The sequence below is a fragment of the Balaenoptera physalus genome (genome assembly GCF_965194825.1).
Source record: "Balaenoptera physalus genome assembly, chromosome: 12".
In the NCBI taxonomy this organism is placed as follows: domain Eukaryota; kingdom Metazoa; phylum Chordata; class Mammalia; order Artiodactyla; family Balaenopteridae; genus Balaenoptera; species Balaenoptera physalus.
Window position 1 is genome coordinate 97,127,870 of NC_138897.1, and position 23,734 is coordinate 97,151,603.

Below are 23,734 nucleotides of genomic sequence, written 5' to 3' on the forward strand. Positions count from 1 at the left end.
AGAGAACAATATTATGTAGGAAAATGGAAATTGATCAGAAAATAGAAATTTCAGATTCAATGTGAAACTTTGCTGACAGGTAAAAAATATAATTTTATCTGTTTGCTATGCCTTTCTTAAATTACAGGTGAGTTTATGTTGTGACATTTATTAGTCTGTGAATTCCCTGTTCATGTTAAGTAAATATTTTATTTGTTGTCTTAAAAGAACTCTGTATGCTAAGGAAATGACAGTTTTCTGTAATCCAAATTTCATACATGAATTGCTACAGTAGCCTCCTAAACTGGTCTCCGAAGATTTTTCTATACAATAGTGTAATTTTCAAAAAAAGAATAATTTTAATCTCTTATGAAAGATTCTTAAAGAGCTTCTGATGGCTCTTCAAATAAAATATAAACTTGTGCCGGAGCTGGTAAGGTGTTTTCTAAATCCGGCCTACTCTCCAGCCTAGTTTCATATATTCCTCTCTTTACCACCTTGCCTGCCCACGTTCCAGCCACTGGCCTAGGACTTTTTTGTTTTTTTTAAACAAACATGTCAAGATCTCAGTGAGGACTTTTGTTCTTGCTGTTCTACTTATAAAGCTCTGTGTCCCTCCACCTCTCCAATCCTCTGTGGATGACTCCTTCAGATTTCAGCTTGAATGTCACCTTCTCATGGAGGCCTTTCCTGACTGCCTTATCGAACATATGTTCCTCTAATCATAGCACCTTATTTGTTTCCCTCATATTTTGAATTTTGCCTAGAGGTCAATTTAGATGAAGTCTAAAAAGAGCTCAGGGCCTTTAGCAACCTTTTCAAAAAGTGCCTTTAAAAAGCTGTAGATAGAAAAGTTGGCTTAAAAAGTAAAAAAAAATTATCTGATTTTTAAAAATGGCTAGAATCTATATATCTAACAATAGCCTGAGCAAATCTATATAAAACTTTGAAGATATTAAAATCATGCTTTTGAAAATTATTTAAGTAGTTCATGATGGAATTGTTTACTATTTAAAAAAATAGATAACTTAGATCTATTTACTATGTAAACTAGAAAATTTAGCAACAAGTAAAAAAATTACGACTCAGAAATGACCACTCATAACATTTTGGTATATAATCTTCCAGGATATTTCAATGCACACACATACACACACATTTACAATATATATTTTAATAAAAACATGGTTATACTCTGATATTTTATAAATGTATTTAAAAATCACAGTACAGTAAGTCCCCTATGTACAAATGAGTTCCATTCCGAGAGCGCGTTCCTAAGTCCAATTTGTTCGTTAAGTCCAACAAAGTTAGCCTAGGTACCCAACTAACACAATTTTCTATATAGTACTGTACTGTAATACTTTTCACACAAATACATAAAAAACAAACACAAAAAGTAGAAGTTTTTAACATTATAGTACAGTACCTTGAAAAATACAGTAGTACAAGCTACATCACCGCTGCTTTTATGCTTGCTTCCGGACATCCTGGGCTTGAAATAAAGACACTGTTACTGTATTCTATACAGTACTGTACAGTAAAGTACACAAAAGCACAACCACTTGTAGAGGATGCATGCATGTGACAATGTACACTAGACACATGAACTAATGTGACTGGACATGCGAACGTAGGTTCGCATCTTTGAAAGTTCACAACTGGAAGGTTCGTATGTAGGGGACTTACTGTATATTAGATACATCCCCACTTGTCAATAAATACATAATAACATTTTAATGATCACATTATATTCCATTTTATGGTCATACATAATTTTTAAAAACCAATTTATTATTGGGAATTTAGGAATTTTAGTTTTTCACTAGAGTATGAAACTCAGATGACTATTGTTACTTATACATGTTTGAATGAAGGGTTCTTTTATAAAAGCTAAGAAAAAATTGCTAGGTTAAAGGTTTATAATATTCTCGCTTCGGACACATACTGCTTACCTGTCCCCCAGAAAGGTTGTGTGAATTTACGCTTCCATCAGTAGCCTAAAGAACATGGCACCCTCACCAGTACTGGGTCATTTCACTCCTTTTAATGTAATACACACTGTAGCAGCATATGAACAGTGGCCAAACAAGGTATATGAACTTGAGGGTGGTAGAGGCAGGGCAGGGTATATGAATAATTAAACCTCACTTAACAGTCTCAGTTTCTGCGTGCCTGTCAATTATTAGAATATCTTGCTATGCTGAGTGTGACTCCAGCGCTTAGAAAAAAGGAATTTTGATTTTATGCAATTTTTGCCTTATACAATCACTTAAAACCCAATTCTTATTTTAAGTTCAGCCTCCACTGAAATACTAAGTAAACAAAGAAAAGGCACAAAATTTTGGAAAAAACCATAGATCTTTAAATGAGTACCTATTATGGACCAAGTACTAGGAATAAAACAATGAACAATTTAGAGTTCCCACCTTACCAAAGCTTAAAGTTTAGAGGGCAAGACAAATAATTAACCAGGCAATACTGTGAAGGTATGAAAAGCATGTTAAAGCAGATGTAGGATACAATACCTAAAGGATGAACAGGCCAGGTTAAGGTCCAGAGAGAGTGAAGAGATGGAGCAGCAAGGGCTGTGGCCTGAAAAGACAGGTAAGAGTTTAGCATGAAGGATCTTGTAGAACATTTAAGGTAAAAGGAGGGAAGTCCAGTTGAGGATTTAAAAGTGAGATGTAATATAACCAGATTAGTACTTGAGACGAATCACCCTGGGAGCAGTATGGAGAACAGATGAAAGGAAAGCAAAATATATTAACAATATTGCTCATGCAGTGTTGGTTGTTATTATGAAACATCTGGAGGGGAAAATGGATTAAATGTACATTATAGTCCATCCACATAATCAAATACTAAACTATTTCAATGAAATGAATGAAAGAATGAAACAGAACGACATATACTGACATAGATATGATTAAAAAAAGATATGGAATGAAAGTTATGACTCAATTTCTGTACAAAAATCTATATTTGTATGTACATGGAATGTACAGAAAGTGCACTCATCCACAATATTACATTTCTAAGGCAGGAGGATCTGTGAAGGAGGAGGACTTTCTCTTGTGTAGGGCTGATGTTGTTTACATTTTTTCTCATATGCATGTATTACTTTTATAATAAAAAACCACCGAGAGTAATAAATAATAAAAAATAATAGAAGGATACTGAGCTAGCTGCACAGGAAACATACTGGAACAAAGTAAGGTTTGAGTCAGAGAAACCCATAATGAGGCTGCTGCAGTAAAATCCAGGTGAGACGCCGGGTGAGACTGCCTGAGCCCACAGCTGCTGGTGTGCCAAGTCACTGGTGAGTCAAAACTAGTGCATAAATGCCAGCACCCAACCAAGCAGAGCACGCCCCGTTCCTGAATGCCACTCAAGATGATCTTCTCGTGGAAACGCCACACGCATTTGGGATCCTTCTCTAACTGCTGCTTGCTACTGCTGTACCCTGGAGGGCCGCAAACACCTAATGAACAACGGGAATATTTGGTGCCATAGCATGACTGCACGTGCTCCTTTCCAAGCTACGTGTGAATCTTACTAGACTAAGAATCTAGCATCTTAGAACCTCCTGGGATTTAATCCAGGCTCCCTCTAAATTTTGTTTTCACTGGTCACAGCCTAGTCTCAGCCCACCCTCAGCTCTGATCTTATGTTCTCTGTCAGTACTGCCATCGTAACAATGTTCTGTATTCCTCATGCCCCAGCCATAAACCCCATGGAAACTGTTTCCATGGTGCCCTCTGAGATTTCCCTGAGTGACAAACTCCTTTATGTCCTCAACAACTTCCCTAAAAATTCCCTTTATTTCTTTGCACTAACTTAAACTTGGCTACCCCTGGAAAAAACCTACTCGACAATAGTCACATCAAACAAGGGCTGTCTATTCGCATGCACTCCATATCTATAGGTTGGCATGTAGGATCAATGTCCCCCTTGCTTACCAATATTGCCTCTAACCAATTGCAGCCTCTTGTAAAAACAAACAAAAAGCTTCTTTGAGGCTCATACCAGCTAGTTTCGATTTTCCAACTCTCTTCTTTGTTGCTATCTTCTATTCAACTGGACTCTCCTTATTCATTCACTTAGACTTTGCTATTTGCTTTGCTGTCTTCACAGGAGGCCCTACCGGTAACGTGGGGGGACTTTCACATGCATAGAGTCTTCTCCAGTAAAACCTCTGACCAGTCTTTCATCCATCTTACTCTTGGCAGATAATCTTAGCACGAAACCTACAGTCTCATGTCTATATTCTGTTGGCCAAGAACAGGGGGGATGACTAATCTTGGCCATGGAGCCTGCCTGGGATAAAGAGTTTTGTAACTAGACACACTGCTACTCTAAGCAAAACTGAGGTACTATTAGTAAAAGAGAAGGAGGGAACATGTATTAGGTTAGCAACTAGCAGTATCTGCCACACCGGGCCAGAAAGTAGCTCTTAAGAAACCAAACAAGGACTTCCCTAGTGGCTCAGCGGTTAAGAATCCGCCTGCCAATGCAGGGGACACGGGTTTGAGCCCTGGTCCGGGAAGATCCCACATGCCGTGGAGCAACTAAGCCCGTGCACCACAACTACTGAGCCTGCATTCTAGAGCCTGCGAGCCACAACTACTGAAGCCTGCGCACTTACAGCCTGTGCTCTGCAACAAGAGAAGCCACTGCAATGAGAAGCCCTTGCATCGCAACGTAGAGTAGCCCCTGCTCGCCGCAACTAGAGAAAGCCCGCGCGCAGCAACAAAAGACCCAACGCAGCCAAAAATAAATAAATAAATAATTTATATTAAAAAACAAAAGAAACCAAACAATCAGTATTGTATAGCTCAGATACTCTTAGCTCAAGTAACTTAGATATAAGTAAATAAAGAGGTAATTAAAACCAACCCACACAGTCCTCCTTTCCTTCTGAGAGAATGGTGGAAGTATCCCTTCTTGCAGCAAACATCAGTCCTTCTATTTGTGCTCCAGATACCTCCATCCCCTTCTCAGGAACTTTATGGTACTGACTGTCCCTCTTCTTATGCCTGCACATTTAATCTCTCCATACTGGATACATCACGTTAGGATTTAAACATGTTCTAGTTTCTCATTATTTAAAAAATATTTTCCCTTGACCAAATCTTTCTCCAGCTACTTCCCCATCTTTCTCCTACTATTCAAGCTTGTCTGTATTCACTCTTTACTTCCTCGTCCTTTATTATGAAACTCATCCCAACCTACCACCAATCCTCAACATATCATTATCTCCACCTAAGGTCAACAATAACCTTCACGTTGCCATATGTTTGCTTTTGAAGACTTCATCTAATTTGACCTCATAGTAGCATTTAAAACAACCGATTTTACCTTCCTTCTTCAAACACTAGTTTGTCTTGGTTTAGTAAAACTCCATTTTTACTTACTTTAAATATAGGAGGTCTCCATGGTCAGTGGTAGACATTCTCTTTTCACACCATCCATTTTCCCTATACAATCTTACTCACCTCCACAAAACCCAGTACACTCTATCTCCTGATGTTGCCAAAAATTATATCTCTGTCCTAGACACCTCTTCAGGTTCAAAACTACACATCAGCCCGTTCATCTAGATATCTCACAACTCTATAAACTTAACAGGACTAAAACTACGACTATTGCCTCTTTCTTCCATCATAGTTTCCTCCTTCCATGTTTTGTTTCTTAATAAATTAGAGCTAATCTGCTCAGTATCTGTAAAACCAAGTAGCAAAATCTCAAGGGCTTCATTCAGCATTTAAAATTGGTAACTTCCCCTCTACCTGAAGACTCTTTGGTTTTCTCATGCTGAAATGTTGGGATTTCCCTCCTGCTTCTCTGACACCTGCTTTCAATGACCTCAGCTCCATCCTCTCTAGCCTAAGCACAGAAGTTCTATCAATATTCCTCTTCCATTCCTCCCTTTTCCATGTTCTTATCCAAATTTGTACGTCCAACGTAAAATATTTAAGTCTACATACCTTGTGATCTTTTTCTTTTTTAAAACGAGGTTACTGTATTGACTATTTACATACTGTTTTTAAAAAATCAAGAAGCTTATTTTTCTCACATAAAAAGATGCACAGATATAAGCAGTGCAGTGCTGGTACAGTTATTTGAAGATATCTTTGGGAAACCAGGATCTCTTTGACACCATCCTTGTCATCCTCATGGTCACAAGATGGCTCATTCAGCTCTATGAATGCAAAATTCAAAGGGAGAAGACTGGGGAAGGCAGAAAGACTAAGTGCAAAAGGCAAAGAGAAAACACTAGATAGGTCTGTTCCCAGTGATACTGTCTGTTCCCTACAGGGAGGAATGAACTGGATGTTCGATTGGCTACTAACAATACCTGTCACACCAGATCAGAAAGCAACTCTCAAGAAAATAATAGAATAAATTAAGATTCTTACAAATAAATTGTAAAATTGAGTAGCATTTAAAAAAAAAGAAAAAAGAAAATAATAAAGTAATATCATATTGTCCAGATAATGCAATTAACTTAGAAATCAATAAGGTAACTGAAAACGTATTTAAAATAACTCTAAACAGCTATGGATCTGAAAGTCATAAAGTCATAATAAATATTAGACAACACTTAGAGTTAAAACAAAATAAATTATCATACACCAAATGTGTTATATAACTAAAGAGGTGTTTACAGGACTATTTATAGCCTTAAATGCTTATTTTAGAGAACACAGACTGAAATAATGAGCTTGGAATCCACCTTAAGACAATGAAAAAGGCAACTCCACGTTCTTAATAGTTACAAGGTTTCTCTCCCAGTATGAATTCTCTTGTGTATAGTAAGTGAAGAATTCTGACTGAAGGTTTTTCCACATTGAATACAGCCATAGGGTTTCTCTCCAGTGTGAGTTCTCACATGTCTCCTAAGGGAAGAGGAAACACTGAAGGTTTTCCTGCATTCCTTACATTCGTAGGGTTTCTCCCCAGTATGAGTTCTCACATGCATTCTAAGAGATGAGAGACCACTAAAAACCTTCCCACAGTCAGTGCATTCATAAAGGTTCTCTCCAGTGTGTGTTTTCTTGTGAACTTTAAGGTGAGAGCTTGTGTTGAAGGCTTTTCCACAGTCACTGCATTCATAGAGTTTCTCCCCACTGTGTATTCTCTTGTGCACTGTAAGGTAAGAACTTGTGCCAAAGGATTTTCCACAATGATTACACTCATAAGGTTTCTCTCCAGTGTGAGTTCTCATGTGAACCTTAAGAGATGTTTTTTGACTGAAAGCTTTTCCACATTGATTACATTCATAGGGTTTCTCACCAGTGTGAGTTCTTACATGTCTCCTTAGGGTTGAGGAATCATTGAAGACTTTCCTACATTCTTTACATTCATATTGTTTCTCACCCATGTGACTTCTCTTGTGCAAAATAAGATTAGAAATCCTTTTGAAGGCTTTTCCACGCTGATTACATTCATGCTTCTCTTCAGTAGGAGTTTGCTCCTGTTGCTTAAGGGATGAATGATGACAAAAGGTTTTGTTTTTATTACACTCATAGGAATTCTCCCCCATATGATAATTGTTGCATATAGGAAGCATATTATTATGTTTAAAGTGTATGCCATGTTTGGAGCATGTGTACTCTTTTTGTGCTGTTTGAGTTCTTTCAAGATGCCACAGAGCTCTGTCATATTCATGACTTTCACAGACCCTCTCACTTACAGAGTTTTTTTCATAATTGTTTAGGATTGAATTATGCTTCAAACACTCAATATCTAAGTAACACTTATGGCAATGTTTACTGATGGACACTCTCTTTGAAAAAACAAGTTTTGATCTGAGTTTAGAGTCCTCCTCTAATTCATGATAGTCATACAATCTCTCCTGAGATGCTCCCTTCTTTTGAGTAAATGTCACTTGCCTCAAGATCCCCTCTGGGATCTTGTGCTGTTTTCTGATTTTATGGCATTCCCAGTCTGCTCTTAATGTGGGAGACCAATCATCCATTGTGAATCTTATCATTTTCTTGCCACTAGATGATTTTCCCCAAAAAATATTCTGGTTAGAAGTTGATTCTTTGGTTTTCAGTTGAATCTCCCAGTCTGGACAGGTGCCTTGGGGAATTCTAATTCTCCTTTTCACAGTTCTTATGTCTTCTTGACCCGACAGGGAGATCACAGGCTTGCATAATTGATATTCCACTAAGGTGAGATTTACATAGTTTTCCAACATTACATCTCTGTACATACTTCTCTGAGCAGAGTCCAACATCATCCACTCCTCCTGGGTGAACTCCACAGCCACATCCTTAAAGGACACTGGTCCCTGTAACCAGTTTGCTGGGAATCCAGGCACTATCCTTTCCCCCTCAGTATTTCTCACATAGAAACAGGCAGAGTCTTGTGTAGGCAGAGCCCATATCGGGCATAGGTCAATGGCTGCCATCTTGAGAGCCTGAACGTGACATCCGCCTGCACAATAGGGCTGAGAGAGCTGGATACTTCTTTTCTTGTTTTTCTGATCCAATCACGTCAGGGATGCATTTCACTGGGTGTCCTTCCTGTAGCCAAAGAGGCAGGTTCAGGTAAAAGAAGAAAGGTGAAAATAGGGTCCCTTTGGAGGCAAGGTTAAAAAAAAAATTGTAGACCCTCTCTTGTACCTTCCAGCAAGGTCTCACCTGCTTAAAATATTTATTGGGATTTGTACTGACATGCAATATAGTCATCCTTGGCCCTCTACTGTTATCTTGGTTATTTATACTGGCTTCTCCTGTAGACTACTACTCAGCCCTGGGTAGAAAAAGCATGCATTATTTTTAAAAATTAAAGTCAAAGAACCAGTTTAAAAAGGCATAGTTGTTTGAATTTCATGCATACTTTGCTTTTTTAGTTTACTTTTTAGAATAAAAAATTTTTTTCTGCTAATTACAACTGTTTTAGGTAAATTTATTTATTGTATATGTAACTTGGTATTTACCCAAATAACCTCACATATAATTAATAGGACTGATGATTTGCCTGCTACCCTACTTAGGAATTTTATTGGAGTTGTTAAAGGTAAATATGTGACTTTGAAACAAACGTTCATTTGATTACCTCCAATTTAATCTCTATCCTCAAAGTCTGTATTTCCTTATGATGATTCATTCTATCTAAAACTTGAATGGGATCAACAAAGAGGCATGAGCTAAGTTCTAAGCTTTGAGACTGAGGCCTTTACAATTTTAGATGGTATAATACTTTCCTGAATAATTTTCATAATGGCTTTAATATAAATATCAAAACAATTGACACAGTGTGAAACAAAAGAGGAATGCTTGGAGACTTTAAGGACTACAACAAATCATACAATAATGTATTATGCTAATATTTTTACAGATCTCAATTTTTTAAGATTAGTTGATAACCTTCAATATAAGACTTCTATCTCAGTATTATACTTCAATAGAGTTCAGGTTTAATGGACAAAATTAGAGGATTGGCATTCTTTTTTTTTAAATTTCTGGCCTATTTACACATAGCCTTTTTTTTAAAAAGATTTATTGATTGATTGATTGATTGATTGCTATGTTGGGTCTTCGTTTCTGTGCTAGGGCTTTCTCTAGTTGCGGCAAGCGGGGGCCACTCTTCATCGCGGTGCGCAGGCCTCTATCGTGGCCTCTCTTGTTGCAGAGCACAGGCTCCAGACGCGCAGGCTCAGCAGTTGTGGCTCACGGGCCTAATTGCTCCGCGGCATGTGGGATCTTCCCAGACCAGGGCTTGAACCCGTGTCCCCTGCATTAGCAGGCAGATTCTCAACCACTGCGCCACCAGGGAAGCCCCGAGAATTGGCATTTTTATTTACAGAAAGATCTTCAACAGGTACATCTTATGCCCCTAATGCAGAAGTGTATATAAGCCTGCCACTTAGTGTAAATCAGATGGAAATATTTGTCTGATTTGTCCATTGCATGTATTCTGAATACCTAGAACACTCCCCAGCACATGGCAGACACCCAAAAAATGTTTATTGAATAAATTGAATAACTCCACGGCAATTAAGGTTCTGTGGAAGAAGTATTTTTTTCACATCTATACTCTTCTTATAGAAAACAAACCCCCACAAAATCAGAAAGTTAGGCTTCCTCTTCAAAAAAGAACATTAGTTTGCCTTCTGGTTAAAACTGTTAAGCTGAGAATTGTACTCTGGGTTCATTTTTTCATTCCTCATAGTTTTATTTCTTTCCTAGTTACAGAACTAATAAAAAAACTAAACAACTTTACCAAACAACAGGAAAAAGTATCTGAATAAATGGAGAGATTCACTATTTTAATACCATTCAGTATTAAAAGATTTAAATTTTTCTCAAACTAGAATTGCACTAGGATTTTCATTAAATTCATTCCTACATGTTCAATAGGAACTTCTTGAAACATGACAATTTGTTTTATAACTTTTATAGAAAAATTAAGACATGAATAACAAGGCAGTTATTAAAGTAATGCTTTGCTCTACTATATTATTTCAAAATGCATTATAAATCTCTGTTAACTTAAACAGAATGATAATAGGGCAAAAAGAGAAAATAAAACAGAATAACTTCAGGGACTTCCCTGGTGGCGCAGTGGTTAAGACTCCACGCTCCCAATGCAGGGGGCCTGGATTCGATCCCTCGTCAGGGAGCCAGATCCCACATGCATGCCACAACTAAGAGTTCACATGTCACAACTAAAGAGCCCGCATGCCACAACGAAGGAGTCAGAGAGCCACAACTAAGACCCAATGCAAACAAAAAAAAAAACCAGAATAACTTCAGAAACAGATTCATGTGTAGCTAGACATTTAGTGCATGATAAAGGCAGCACTATTAATCAGTGGGGGAAAGGATAAACTAGTCATTAAATGGCATCAGGACAAATGGCTGTTAGGGAAAAGCATAAACCCTACTTCACACATTCACATTCCCAGATGGATGAAAGACATAAATATGTACCTGACAGGAATTCTAGAAGAGGAAGATAGAGAGAATACAAAAAAAAAAAAAAACCAATATTAGAGAAAATGGTTGTTTTTATCCAAAGCTGAAAGATAGAAGTCCTTGATCTGCAAGTGTATACACCACATGCCACACTGAATAAATGTTTTAAATCCACCAGATACACGAGCAAAAGCTGCAGAATACCAGGGATAATGAGTAAATATTTAAAGTTACTGGAAAGAGAAGGCAAATTACCTATAAAGGAATACCAATTATACTGACTACAGACTTCTAAGCGGAAAAGATAGAGGCCAGAAGACCACACAGTAATATATTCAAAGTACTAAAGGAAAACAATATAAACCCAGAATTCAATAGTGTGCTAAAGAGTGAGAACAATAAAAAGACAGACATATTTCAAAGTAACAATAGCATCCTCAAAAGATGCTCATAATAAGAGAAATGCAAACTGAAACACTGAGACATAATCTAAGGCACACTTTAAATTAAAAGAGGTCTAAATTTGCATAAGCCTTATTTGGACCATGATTCAAAGAAATTGTTTTTAAAAAAAGCTTTGTTGAAATAATAGAAAAATTTGAACACTATCTATATATTTGATATTAAGGAATTAATTCTAATTTTGTAGGTGTGATAATGATATCCTGGTTATGATTTTTAAAGAAGTACTTATCATTCAGAAATAAATTCTGAAATATTTACAAATAATGAATCATGTCCTAGATTTACTTCAACATACAGTGACAGGTACAAATGTGGTCATTATACTATTCTGATTTTCTATGTTTTGAAACTTTCATAACATAAATTTTAAAATCACCAGAGAGATATTTCATTTGTAAAACATGATGTTTTAAGATGTTACAGTTTTTTAAATCACAAAATGAGAGGTCTTAGGAAATTTTAGAAAATTTAAAAATTTTTTAATTTATTTTTTTGGTTGCATTGGGTCTCCAGCTGCTGCGTGCAAGCTTTCTCTAGTTGCAGTGAGCGGGGGCTACTCTTCGTTGCAGTGTGCGGGCTTCTCATTGCGGTGGCTTTTCTTGTTGTGGAGCATGGGCTCTAGGTGCGTGGGCTCCAGTCGTTGTGACGCACGGACTCCACGGCACGTGGGATTTTCCCGGACTAGGGATCGAACCCGTGCCCCATGCATTGGCAGGCGGATTCTTAACTACTGTGCCACCAGAGAAGTCCCAGAAATTTAAAATTTTAATAACAAAAACCAAAAAAGGTTGAAGGTTTAAGGATAAAGTTGAAGAACTTTTCCAGAAAGCCGACCTCCCCTCCCAAAAAAAAAAAAGATAAGCAATGAGACAGAAAGGGTAAGAAAATTATATGAACAATTTCAAAGGTTCAACACCAGATTATTCAGAGCTCAAGAAAGAAAAGAGAAAATGGGAAGAAAACAGAATCAAACAAAGAGAAAATTCTTAAAAATAACACTATCCAGGGACTGATCCATCAAATGGGTAATTTCTTAAAAAGACTGGGAGTAAACATATCATCATGAAAAATTTGAATACCAAAGATAAACTGATGAATGTAAAGGTTTCAATGATGATAAACAGGTTACATACAAAAGAACAATGGAATGGGATTTCTCAACAGTAACACTACTCCATTTTCTACCTAGCTTTGCCAGATTTCAAAGTTCTGAGGGAAAATAATTTCTTATCCAGGGAATTATACTAGTCCAAAATACCATGCAAATATGAGGACAAAGTAAAATAATTTCTAGTCATACACAACCTTAATATAGACCCCTTTTCGGGAAGGTAATAAGGTTATCATCCATTAAAAAGGGAAAAAAGAAGTTTCCAGGAAACAAGAGATCCAACACAGAGATGAGATGAGGGAATTGGCGAGGATAAAGGGAAGTCCCAGCCTGCCAGTGTGCTGTAGCCTAGAGAATAACTGATCAGTCTACACTGCAGCATGATGGAGGGCTCCTGGGGATGTGTGTTCAGGAAAAGAGAAAAATGATTAGATTGTGTGACAGGTTTGATCTTGAGGAAAACGGAATTGAGAGACATTTTACATAGGTTTAGGGAAAACAAAGCAAATAAATAAAAAGGCAATTATTCAAAACAGGAAAAGTAAAATTTATACAAGAAAGAAACTTATTATGGCTCAGCAATAAAGAATACTTATATAGTCATCACAATGAAAACACTGAACATGAATTTAGCCAACATTTTTGAGAGGAACTACATTACAATACTTGCAACATAATCACATTGATTTAAGGATGTAGGAAGGAAGGCAGGTATAATAGTCAAGATTCTCATTTAATGCCTAAGGAACTAAAAAATGTCTCAAATTGACAAACTGCTTAAAAATTTTAAACTGTTTGCCACCATAAAATTAATAAACAGAAACATGAATTAAATAGAGTTGGGAGACCAGAAGCGGGAGCTCTCACGTCCTGTGATCATAGCAGAGCCCAACAGGAAGAAGACAGACTCCTCTTCTTTCCTGGTGAGGACTCAGCCAGTGAAAAGCCACAGACTGATTGTTTACTATCACCCTCCCAACTTCCTTTTTCCTCTCTATAAAAGCGCTCTTCTTCCCTTGCTGTGGGGGATTTCTATGGTAGCTGACCTTGAATTGCAATTCTCCGCTGATCCCCAAAAAGCCATTTTTGCTGGAGAAATACATGGCAGTCTATTTATTTCAGGTCAACACTACTGAGAAGAAACACTCCTGTTTTTATTATGAGCCTTTTAATATATGAGACTTTTTAAAATGTATATACACATTTTTCAGAAAGTAAATAAATTACAGAGAAAGTAAAGCAATCAAATCAAGAAGTAGAAAAATAGCAAAAAGGAAAGGAAAATTTAAAAAGAGAGCAAATGTTACTCTAACTGAAAACCAAAAACAAGGAACATAAGACAAAACCAAAACACAGCACAGATTACCAAAACAACCCAAATCTGCTTCTTTGAAAAGATTAATGTAGATGTATATCTTGCAGAGCCAATCAAGAAAAAAGATGGCCCTAATAAATATTAAACTCAAAAAAGAAAAAAATAGCTACAATTAGAGCAGTGATTTTAAAATATCACTAACAAACAGCAATTTAAAGAATCACCAAAAGGGAATTCCCTGGTGGTCCAGTGGTTAAGATTCTCCGCTTCTAATGCAGGGGGCATGGGTTCAATCCCTGGTCGGGGAACTAAGATCCCGCATGCTGCACAGCGAGGCCAAAAAAAGCAAAAACAAAAACAAAACACCAAAAAAAAAAAATCACTAAAAAAGAATAGTATGAACAACTTTGTGTCAACAAACTTGAAAACTTAGATGAGATGAACAATTTTCTAGAAAAACATGTGCCCCAAATTGACTCAATTAAGAACTACAAACTGAAATTAATCACTACCATTTCAAATGGAATCAGAAGTCAAATATCCACCCTGAAAGATTTTGAGCCCAAAACTTTCAAGGGAAAAATTATTTTACCAGGTAGAAGAAAAAAAGTTATGCTTCTCAAATTACTCATGAGACTTGTAAAATCTTGCAAGGATAGTACAAAGAAAGATTAAGGTGCAATCTTAAGTCTGAACACTGAAAAAGTCCTAAGTAAAATATCAGTAAATTGAGTATGGCAGAGTATTAAAGTAATAATACAATGTCACATTCAAGCAAGGTTTAACCAGGAATGCAGGATGGTTAAAAAGCAGAAAAACTATTACTGTTATTATAATGTCATGGTATAATGAACACTCTTGTATCCATCACTCTATTTTGAAGCAGATCTGGGAATGATGTATTAAGGTTTGCCTTAGAGAAATGATATCTCGTTACTGTGATGCAATCCATTAACAGATTAAGGGGTGCAGACCAAGAATGTCGCCTGCCGTATCAGTAAAGGATGTTGTGGCCTTCAAGCCACCAGCCACTGCAGCCACTCCGGACTGTGCACCCTGAGGGGATTCAGGATGGAGAAAAGCAGAATATGGCCCTAGATAGTTAAGATGTGTATCAAAGGAATGATTTCAATGAGCCCAGACTCTTGCATCTTCCCACACATAGAAAAGTGCTAAACTCATTAATCTGAGATGCCTGGTTCTCTTTAATGAACAGTCATCTCTCGATGTTGTGACCACCTGGTCTTTGCTGCAAAAACTCCTGTATATCCTGGCTCCCCCCTTATGGTTTCAGAGCCGTCCCTCAGAGCTATTCAGAAAGTCCACTGAATAAAACATAATTCTCAACTTTCAGGTTGTGCATTTTTTTTTCAGTCGACAGTTTTGGCAAACAATGAAGGGACCCAGAGCTGACTTTGCTCCTTCGCATGAACTCTACAATGAAAGAGCCTTGGTAGAGGCCTCCTGTGTCCGTCTGCCTCCTCAGAGAGTTCAGATGAATTTGGGTGAGTCTCTCCTGGTTCTTGGATCTCCCAACTATTGGTTGATGATCCTGTGTTTTATTTGGTGGTGTATAACAGGTGCTTGGCTCCCCAGGTGACAGATTCTGGGAAAATGAACCCCCTTGCAACAGTTGAAAGACACTGAGCGGTCTGGGCTGAGTGGTTAGGTAGGAGGCTGACCTGGCATTCTTCCTCAAATGGCTATCTTAACAAGAATTTGTCGGGATAAAAGTGAAAATATTACATGAGAGCTTTCAGCACTGAAGAAGGGAATCTCATGGCCAGCAACGGCTTTTTCTCAGGCAACTGAGAAACTTGCAGGACTGGTAAAGGCAAGTCCTCATACCATGCAGACATCCCTATAAGGAAGCCCACTCAATTTAACTTAAAAAAACTTGCTCTGCTTGGGACACAGATAAGAACTGGGCACTCTGATCCAAGCATCCACGATGGTTTTATACTACCAGAGGGAGAACCTAGACACATAAGACGAGCTGAAAAGACTCTAGGGTAAAAACCTAGAGAAGTCAAGCTCACAAGCAGCACACTGGGCCACCATGCAATTTCACTAGTAAATTTTATCTCCAACGAATTCAACTTTAAAATCGGAAATAGATTCTCTCAGATAAACTAGGGGCATCAGAAAGCCAACCTCCGACTAACACCCCAGCCAGATGCATGTACGTATAGAGCTCATACTTGCAAGGATCTACTTAATTGGGAATTAAAGGAAATCTCACCCAGAAAATGACTAAGATGGGGCTCTTTTACTGCATACACAGTTAAGTTAGAGAAAGCTAGCTTGATAAAACATCTTTTCAGAATTCTGATCTCAAAGAAACAAAAGCCCTTCTAGGGGTAACTTGCCTTTCTCTTCCTGTGTCTTTGAAATGTTAATGTTCTATCTGATCTCCTTGGGTATTCTGTGTGTGTGTGTGTGTGTGTGGTTTGAGAACTTGGTCTCTGCCATCCAAAAGGTACACATATTGTGTACATTTGGAGGCAATCGAATAGACTGGGATTCTGAGCAGTCATTTGTCTGACTGTACCAATTCGCAGGGGCTTTTTGCCACCTTAACCTTCATTGTGTCAGCCTGTACAACGAAGGCCTTTACTTTCTTGAACTATTTTTGGGAGTAAACTTTCTGGGTCTTGTTTAGGTGGTATCCTTCACACTGTCTTGTGGGGAATCCTCTTGCATCTTATTGGTTTGAGTCACTATTATGATATATCTCATTAATGGCCAGATGATGGATCCTTCAAATGGGAGAAACTTCTAAATTGGTAAATTTTTAGAGAGCACTCATTATAAACAGCTGTTTTGTTGGTACCTATGGGGGGGGGAAAAACACATTAAACAGTGGAAAATATATATATACAATGGTTAATCTAAGAACTCCTTTAATTTAAAACAAACAAAAAACTGGCTCGGGAAGTCTTATTTGTGGTCTATGCTTCCCCTCAATGGGTCTTACAGATGCTAATAAAAACATTGGAATAATTAATGTTAATTAGGTTGATTAATAGGGAAATTAAAAATAAAACTGAAAGTTTAGAGATTTTTTCCCAACCAGGTGGAAATTTTAAAGTGACTCATCTCCAAAAGATAAAGAAATCTCTAGATGGTTATTAAGAAATGGGATAAATAAAACAGATGTTAATGGGATTAAAACAAAAGGTTTTGGTACAATACTACCTAAGGTTGGATGGGCCAAAGGGACCCATACAAGTCCACCCTATTTACCCCAGTTAAAATATATATGTTTAAAGAGCTCAGCCATCCCTGGTGGTGCAGTGGATAAGAATCTGCCTGACAGTGCAGGAGACATGGGTTCGAACCCTGGTCCAGGAAGATCCCACATGCCGCGGAGCAACTAAGCCCATGTGCCACAACTACTGAGCCTGCACTCTAGAACCCGGAAGCCACAACTACTGAGCCCGTGTGCCACAACTACTGAAGCCCATGTGCCTAGAGCCCATGCTCCGCAACAAGAGAAGCCACCGCAGTGAGAAGCCCGCGCACCGCAATGAAGACTAGCCCCCGCTCACCGCAACTAGAGAAAAGCCCGTGCACAGCAATGAAGACCCAATGCAGCCAAAAACAAATTAATTAATTAAAACAAAACTTGTTTAAAAAAAATAAAGTAAAGGGGTGGAAGAAAATTACACTGAGATAGCTGACCAACAATTACTTGGGGCAACAGTTAGGCCAATTAATCAAGTTAAAAGATCGACAAAAGGGCCTGAGTCCCTTGGTTCAACCCCTCACTGGGGACCCCAGAGCATTTTATACAAAATAGATAAAATGGTTGAGGGATAAATGAAAGGAAAGTTTCTAGGACTCCTTATAAGACCAAAACTTGCTGATAGGGGTCCTTTAATGTTGGTGACCAATGAGTAATGCTTCCCCTGCTTGGTATTGGTATTATAAGACAAGGCATGTAGATGTGCCCCTCAGGAAATATTAATTAAACATACAAAAGGAGGGCTTCCCTGGTGGCACAGTGGTTAAGGGAGCCCTGAAAAAGTAGTTTTGTACATGGTTAGGATTGGATTAGATTAAATTTAATTAGGTAAACAGATTTTGTTATTAAAAGTAGGCTGGTGCGAGACTTGATTTGATTCCTCTCTGTTAAGAGAACAAAGTTTTCTTGGAATAGTGCTTTTGGTAACACATTGCGTGAATTTCTTTGCCTTTAAGTGATCTGTATTTGTTTTTGAAATCTTTTGTCACTTTGGTTAAGTGAATAAGCATTGTTTCACAGTGTCCTATGATCCTATTTGACCAAGTGCTTTGAAACCTTTTTGATATTTTTGACAAACTTCTCAAATATCAAATTCTAACTAAAGTTCTTTGGACCTTCCGCCAACTCTGGGATGCTTCAAAGGAGCCCTGAGACATCTCAGAGAGGAATATTAAACTAATTAGTCTTATTTGGTATGTTAAATTACTTGAGAAGCATTGTCAAGTGTTTGGAGATAAACCTTAGGTTATATTGTATGGGTAAATGTCATTAATATAGATATTCCAAAATTTATATGGAATTCCTAAAAATGTGGTATGTCCTGGTATAATGTTATCAGTCATAATTCTAGTTATTATCTTAAAATGTTGTATGTCACAGAAATATCCAAGTTTCTTGTCAACTGCCTTGGAATCAGATCTTTGACCATGTCATTTTAAGTCTTTTGTCATTTATAGACAATCATTATTTTACACTGATGCTTTTATAAAATGAAGATCTTCAAGAAGATTCATAAAAAGGATTTTTTGACAAATACAAGTATAACTTTTAAATCATACCACTGAAATGGGTAAGAAATTACAAAACTCTAATGGAAAACCTGATGGCTTCATCCAGAATAACAGGAATTAATTACATGGGACTGAATGAACTGATAAATATGATTCATAATTTTATGACATTTTAATGAAATATACTGGCTTTCAATCTTCGTTTTCCAGAAAAAACTTTCCTCTTATGCTATGACCTACAAGTTGATAAAGTATGCCTTTGTAAACAAAGATGAAACATTTATCTTTTTCTTTCTACCTGATCCTTCCAGAATTTGGCTTCTCCAGCTGGCTGCACGGTGGACTTGATGGCCTACTGTGACCAGATTACAACTAGTTATACTAATCATTGTTTTAATTTGCTCTCTCTCGTTTTCAAATTATTTATGCCTTGTGTCTCTCTCCGCTACACTATAACTTTATTAATGTTACCAGCTGTCTTATATTCTGTTTGTTTTCTAAGATTGTTGTCTCTTGAATTACCCAGTGTGTTAGCAGGCCTCCAACAAAATTAATGTCTCAGGAAGTTAACCATATACTTAACTCTACATAGAATAATTGTAATAGTACAACTCTAAATACGGTTAGAAGCAACAAGGGAAAACATCTACTGGATCATATAAACTAGTAAGACAAGCAATCCAGAGAATTTTAGATTCTCAACAGGGCCTAATCCAAAAAACAAACAAAAAACAAACACAAAAAACCCAGCGCATCGAATGGCCTATCAACAGAAACTTTGCCTGATCTAGGAATGAGCCTTCCTAGTGCCATGGGACAAAACTGGTCATGGGGACTTCCCTGGCGGTCCAGTGGTTAAGACTCCGCGCTTCCACTGCATACGGCACGGGTTCAATCCCTGGTTGGGGAACTAAGATCCCGCATGCTGCAGCGCAGCCAAAAAACCCCCCAAAACCAAAAAACTGGTCATGAAATGCCTCCCAAATATTAAACAAATTTATGACCAAGAGGAGGCACTGTGGAAGAATGTCACCTGCCACATCAGCAAACAAAGGATGTTTGCAGCCTTCAAGTCCTCAGCCACTGCAGCCGTCCTGACTACACCCTGAGGGGATTCAGGGTGGAGACAGGCAGGATACTAGGCCCTGGAGAGTTAAGATCCTTATCAAAGGAATGACTTCAATGAGCCCAAGCTCTTGCATCTTCCCACACAGAAAAGTGCTAAGGTCATTAACTTGAGGTGTTTGGTTCTCGTTAATTGACAGAAATCTTCCGAGGTTCTGATTACCTGGCTTCTGTTGCAAGCCTCCTGTATACCCTGCTCCCCCTTTACCTCTGGGGAGCGGTCCCTCAGAGCTCTCGGAGAGGCTGAGCTCGGGCTACGGCCTCAGAAAGTACGCGCAACGTAACGGAATGGTCAACTTCTGGGTTGTGCTTTTTTTTTTTTTTTCAATAGACCGGAGTTAAGACAGATGGAAGAACAGGTCCTGGATAAAGTAAGACGTACAAGCAGGACATCCCTGCTCCTCTCACTCACGGGGTAGAGTCAGATTCCCTACCTGCGCCTGGCCTGCTCACCCCCCGGCGCCCGCTCCGCCCCAGGGAACCCAGGGCCCCAGGAACACAGCCTCCCGCCTCCGCCCGCTAGCCCGGCGCTCCCGGCAGCCCCCGCCCCCCAGCTGGGGAGAACTCCGAGGAGGGCCCACCGCTCGGGTGCACGCGCCCCTCACCCTCCCCCCTCCCGCGTCTCCTCAACGTCCGCGCGCTTGCGCGCTCACCTGTCCTCGGGTTGCCTGCCTCTCGCGTGGGAACGACCGGGCTGCAGTGGGAAGGGAGGCGAGAGCGCGCGGAGCAGGCGGCGGCGCCGTGGGCCCTCAGCTGGAAGGCGAGGAGCGGAGCCGCGCGCTCCCCAGGCCCGCGGAGCCAGGGCCGGGACTCCACTTCCCAGGAGCCCCCGCGCCGCCCCGCGGAGCGATTCTGGGCTTTGCGTCCGGCTGCGCTTCTCGGCGGGTCGTGAGTGGACGTGGAGCGCGTGCGCGTGCGCGAGGGCCCGGGGCGCGGCGTGGGCTGTGGGGGCCGGGCGGGCGCAGGAGGCCGGGCGGGGACCGAGCTGCCGCCGCCCGCCCTGCGGACCCGCGCGGGACGCGGAGGCCCGGATGTGGGCGCGCTCGCCGAGCCGCTACCTTTGTGACGGTGCAGCCCCGCCGGCGACGCTCCCGGTGCTGCGCCTGCAGGTGCCGATCGCAGGTACACGCGAGAGGGCTGGATGTGGTTTCTTCCTAGCGGGAGGCGGCGCCGCCGTTTCCTCGTCTCGTCTCCGAGGCGGACGGTTTTCACCAACAAATGGTTTTTCTTCCCTGTGGTCTCCCGGCCTGTGTGACCCCCGCTGCCACTTGGATTAGCGCGCCTTCGCGTTGGTGGGACGGGACCCTGACGCCCGGACGCGCCGGGCGGTGGTGGGGCGTTTGAACCACATATTCTCAGCGATGCAAAATAAGATTTCGTCTGTTCCTGTTTCTTTTTTTTCTTCCTTCCCAACTGGGGCTAGATGTTTAAAACTTTGCATATGGCCTTTCCAGCATCTGTTAAACGTGATCATGCTCTTTTTTGTTAGAATGGGAAATTTCTTTACAGTAAATGACCTAACGTTCCTAAAAGACATCCAACGTGGTTATACTGGTTTTAAAAAATATATACTTCTGGATTCTATTCGTGGATATTGTAGAAGTTATATGCTGCAAACATTGATGAAGTAGGTCTACTTTTAAGAAGTTTGGTGGCAGAAAGGGCTGGATCGATTTCTATTTCTTGCTCCAGTCTAAAAATATTCATTAAAAAAACTTTTTACTTATTGAGACTTATTTTGGCAGTTATTTTCCTCAGAATTGCCTGTCTTATCACTGTTTAAGATCCAGCAAGTTCGGCATCTCTAGCTCCTGGCTTCCTGATCTTCAGTTGGGTTTTCTTTTTTAATCAAATAGATTAATTGAGGGTGTGTATGTGTTTAACCTAGTTTTACTTTTCAGAGATAGCTCATAATTATTATATTTTTATTTTCCCTTGACAGTTAAACGAATCAAATTTGTACATAAACTAACACCTGGTATGAATGTGAAAGATGAGGTTGACATCAAAATTACATAGATCCCACCCAAAGTATATGGAGAAGGTGAAGAATTTAAGTTCTATCTTTACTTCATATACAGAATATACTGTTAAAAAAAAAAAAAGAAGTAAAAGGGAAGGCAGGTTGTCATCCAAAGTGCTAGCTAAAAAATATTAGTCACCTTAGCGGTGTTGACTAAAGTTAACCTGGGACATAAATAGCACAACCCCTCCCTGCCCCTTTTTAAACTACCTCAACGCTGCAGTAATTTTCTTCGGTGACCTAACTAATCGCCTCTTCTCTTGTTTCATTAAAATTGTCCCTCTCTTACAAAGCCTCCTGGACAGTGGATGGCACACATTCCTGCCCTTCTTGAAAATTGTTCATTTGTTCTTTCATTCCCTCTCTCAACACATATTTCTTGAGCTCTTAGCATGTGCCAGTCACAGGGCCAGTATTTGAGATATATATCATAAGTTAAATTATGAAGTCTGCTTCTCAGTATTTTATATAAACATCTCAAACTTTTGTTTAGGAAAAGATATTAATAGTATTTACATAGATACAAGGTGTACCTTCTGGGAAACAGATGACACAGTATCTTATTAATTAACTACATCCCCAGCATGTACAAGAGATTTAGTTAATATCAATGAGTTTAGTAAAGGGACTGGAAAGAGCATATAAACAGATTGCTTAACTGTCCTCAGTAACAAATTTGCAAATACCTTTGTAAAAGAAAGTCTGTTCACAACAGGAAGAAGATACCTAGTAATTTTAACTAGAAATGTATCTGAATAATAAGAGAAAACTTTAAAATAATCCTAGGAGTCATAAATAAGAATAAAGGATGAGTAGGAATGAGAACAGTTCTGTTCATGGCTTAAATGCACTTGCCAAGAAAATATTACTAGGATTGTTTTTTTAAAGAACCCCATGCAATTTTTTCTTTCTTTTATATCGCAATCTTCTTAAAAATGTTATGAAAGTGACTCATTCCTTTTCCTTTTAATTAGATGAGAAAATGTTTCTGTTAAAGGAAAAATACTCCTAGAAATGATGAGTTCCCTTGGTTTTCATCACATAATTCAAGCACTGAAGGCTTAGTAGCATATAGTTTAAAAAAATTTTAGTTTTTTAAAATTTTTGTTTTAAGGAAAAAGGAGTTTCATTGTGTGATATCTCCGTTTTGCTTACAATAGACTTTCACCTGTACTTTTCCTTATAGCATGACTCAGATCAGCCAGGGTCTTAAATCTTCTGGCTCTGAAGCAAGGTCAGGACTGGTGTGTCACCGGCTGTATATGCATCTCTGGCTTAGAACCAACACCAGGAGCATAATTTTTGCCTCTTTCCACACAATACCTTTCTGCTGTCTTATCCTTACCTTTTCTGGTCAATATTTTATTATGAAAAATTTTGAACATACAGCTAAACTGAAAGAAGTTTACAGTGAATACTTGTAACCTCCCCTCCTAGACTCTACCATTAACATTTTACTATACTAATTTGAACATATATCTGTCTGTCCCTTTCTTCATCAGTCCCTCTTTTTTGGGATGCATTTCAAAGTAAATTGCAGCCATCAGTATGCTTTCCTGAAATACTTCTGAATGCATGTGCATTGTTAACCAGAATTTAATGTTTGTTTCGCTTTTGCTTTTGATGTGAAATTTACATAAAAAGAAATGCACAACCTGAGAGTGTCCATTTGTTGAGTTTTCACAGATGCACAATCTTTGCCTTTTGTATCTTTGAGTATGTCTTTGCTGTCTCTGCTGCTGGGTCCTTTTGCTGATGATCCCTTGTCCTTCACAGATGCCAAATACCAGTGAACTTATTCAGAACCTTAAGAGATGTGTTCTCTTTTATTAAGAATTACATACTCCATATGCCCAAGCGAAACGCTATCCCCGAGAAGGTCTCGCCGGTCCATGGGCGCTGGTCCTCAAGCACTGGGTATTCCAGTCTCCATTGCCTGCCCTGAGGGCAGACATATGTACAAACCACAAGTTATCGCCTAGTGTTTGACAAATGCTGAGTGAACAAATACGAAGCACAAAGCA

The 23,734-nt window shown here is 39.0% G+C and overlaps 2 protein-coding genes across 16 annotated transcripts in view; one reads left to right on the forward strand and one right to left on the reverse strand.

Annotated features, from left to right (window-relative positions):
- The window catches only part of ZNF10 (zinc finger protein 10), a 58,276-nt gene that overhangs the window by 18,810 nt on the left and 15,732 nt on the right, over nt 1–23,734 (forward strand). For 4 of the 15 annotated variants that reach the window (XM_082417707.1, XM_082417706.1, XM_082417705.1 and 1 more), the window contains one exon: nt 15,179–15,309. The exons of 9 other annotated variants lie outside the window; for them this stretch is intronic. The gene's annotated coding sequence lies outside the window, so the exon portion shown is untranslated. Of the gene's footprint in view, nt 1–15,178; nt 15,310–20,674; nt 20,810–23,734 lie in introns of those variants that run through there. 2 more of the 15 variants (XM_082417709.1, XM_082417710.1) reach the window with 1 other exon arrangement.
- On the reverse strand, nt 1,081–20,522 carry ZNF891 (zinc finger protein 891). Its single transcript, XM_082417721.1, has 2 exons — nt 20,341–20,522; nt 1,081–8,516 (listed from the first exon to the last, which is right to left on the reverse strand). The coding sequence occupies exon 2, from the start codon at nt 8,399–8,401 to the stop codon at nt 6,758–6,760; it is 1,644 nt and encodes a 547-aa protein (XP_082273847.1). The 5' UTR covers nt 8,402–8,516; nt 20,341–20,522; the 3' UTR covers nt 1,081–6,757.

What these genes read in the sequence shown, in the direction of transcription:
- ZNF891 (XM_082417721.1), bottom strand. Translation starts at nt 8,401, where the DNA reads ATGGCAGCCATTGACCTATGCCCGATATGGGCTCTGCCTACACAAGAC.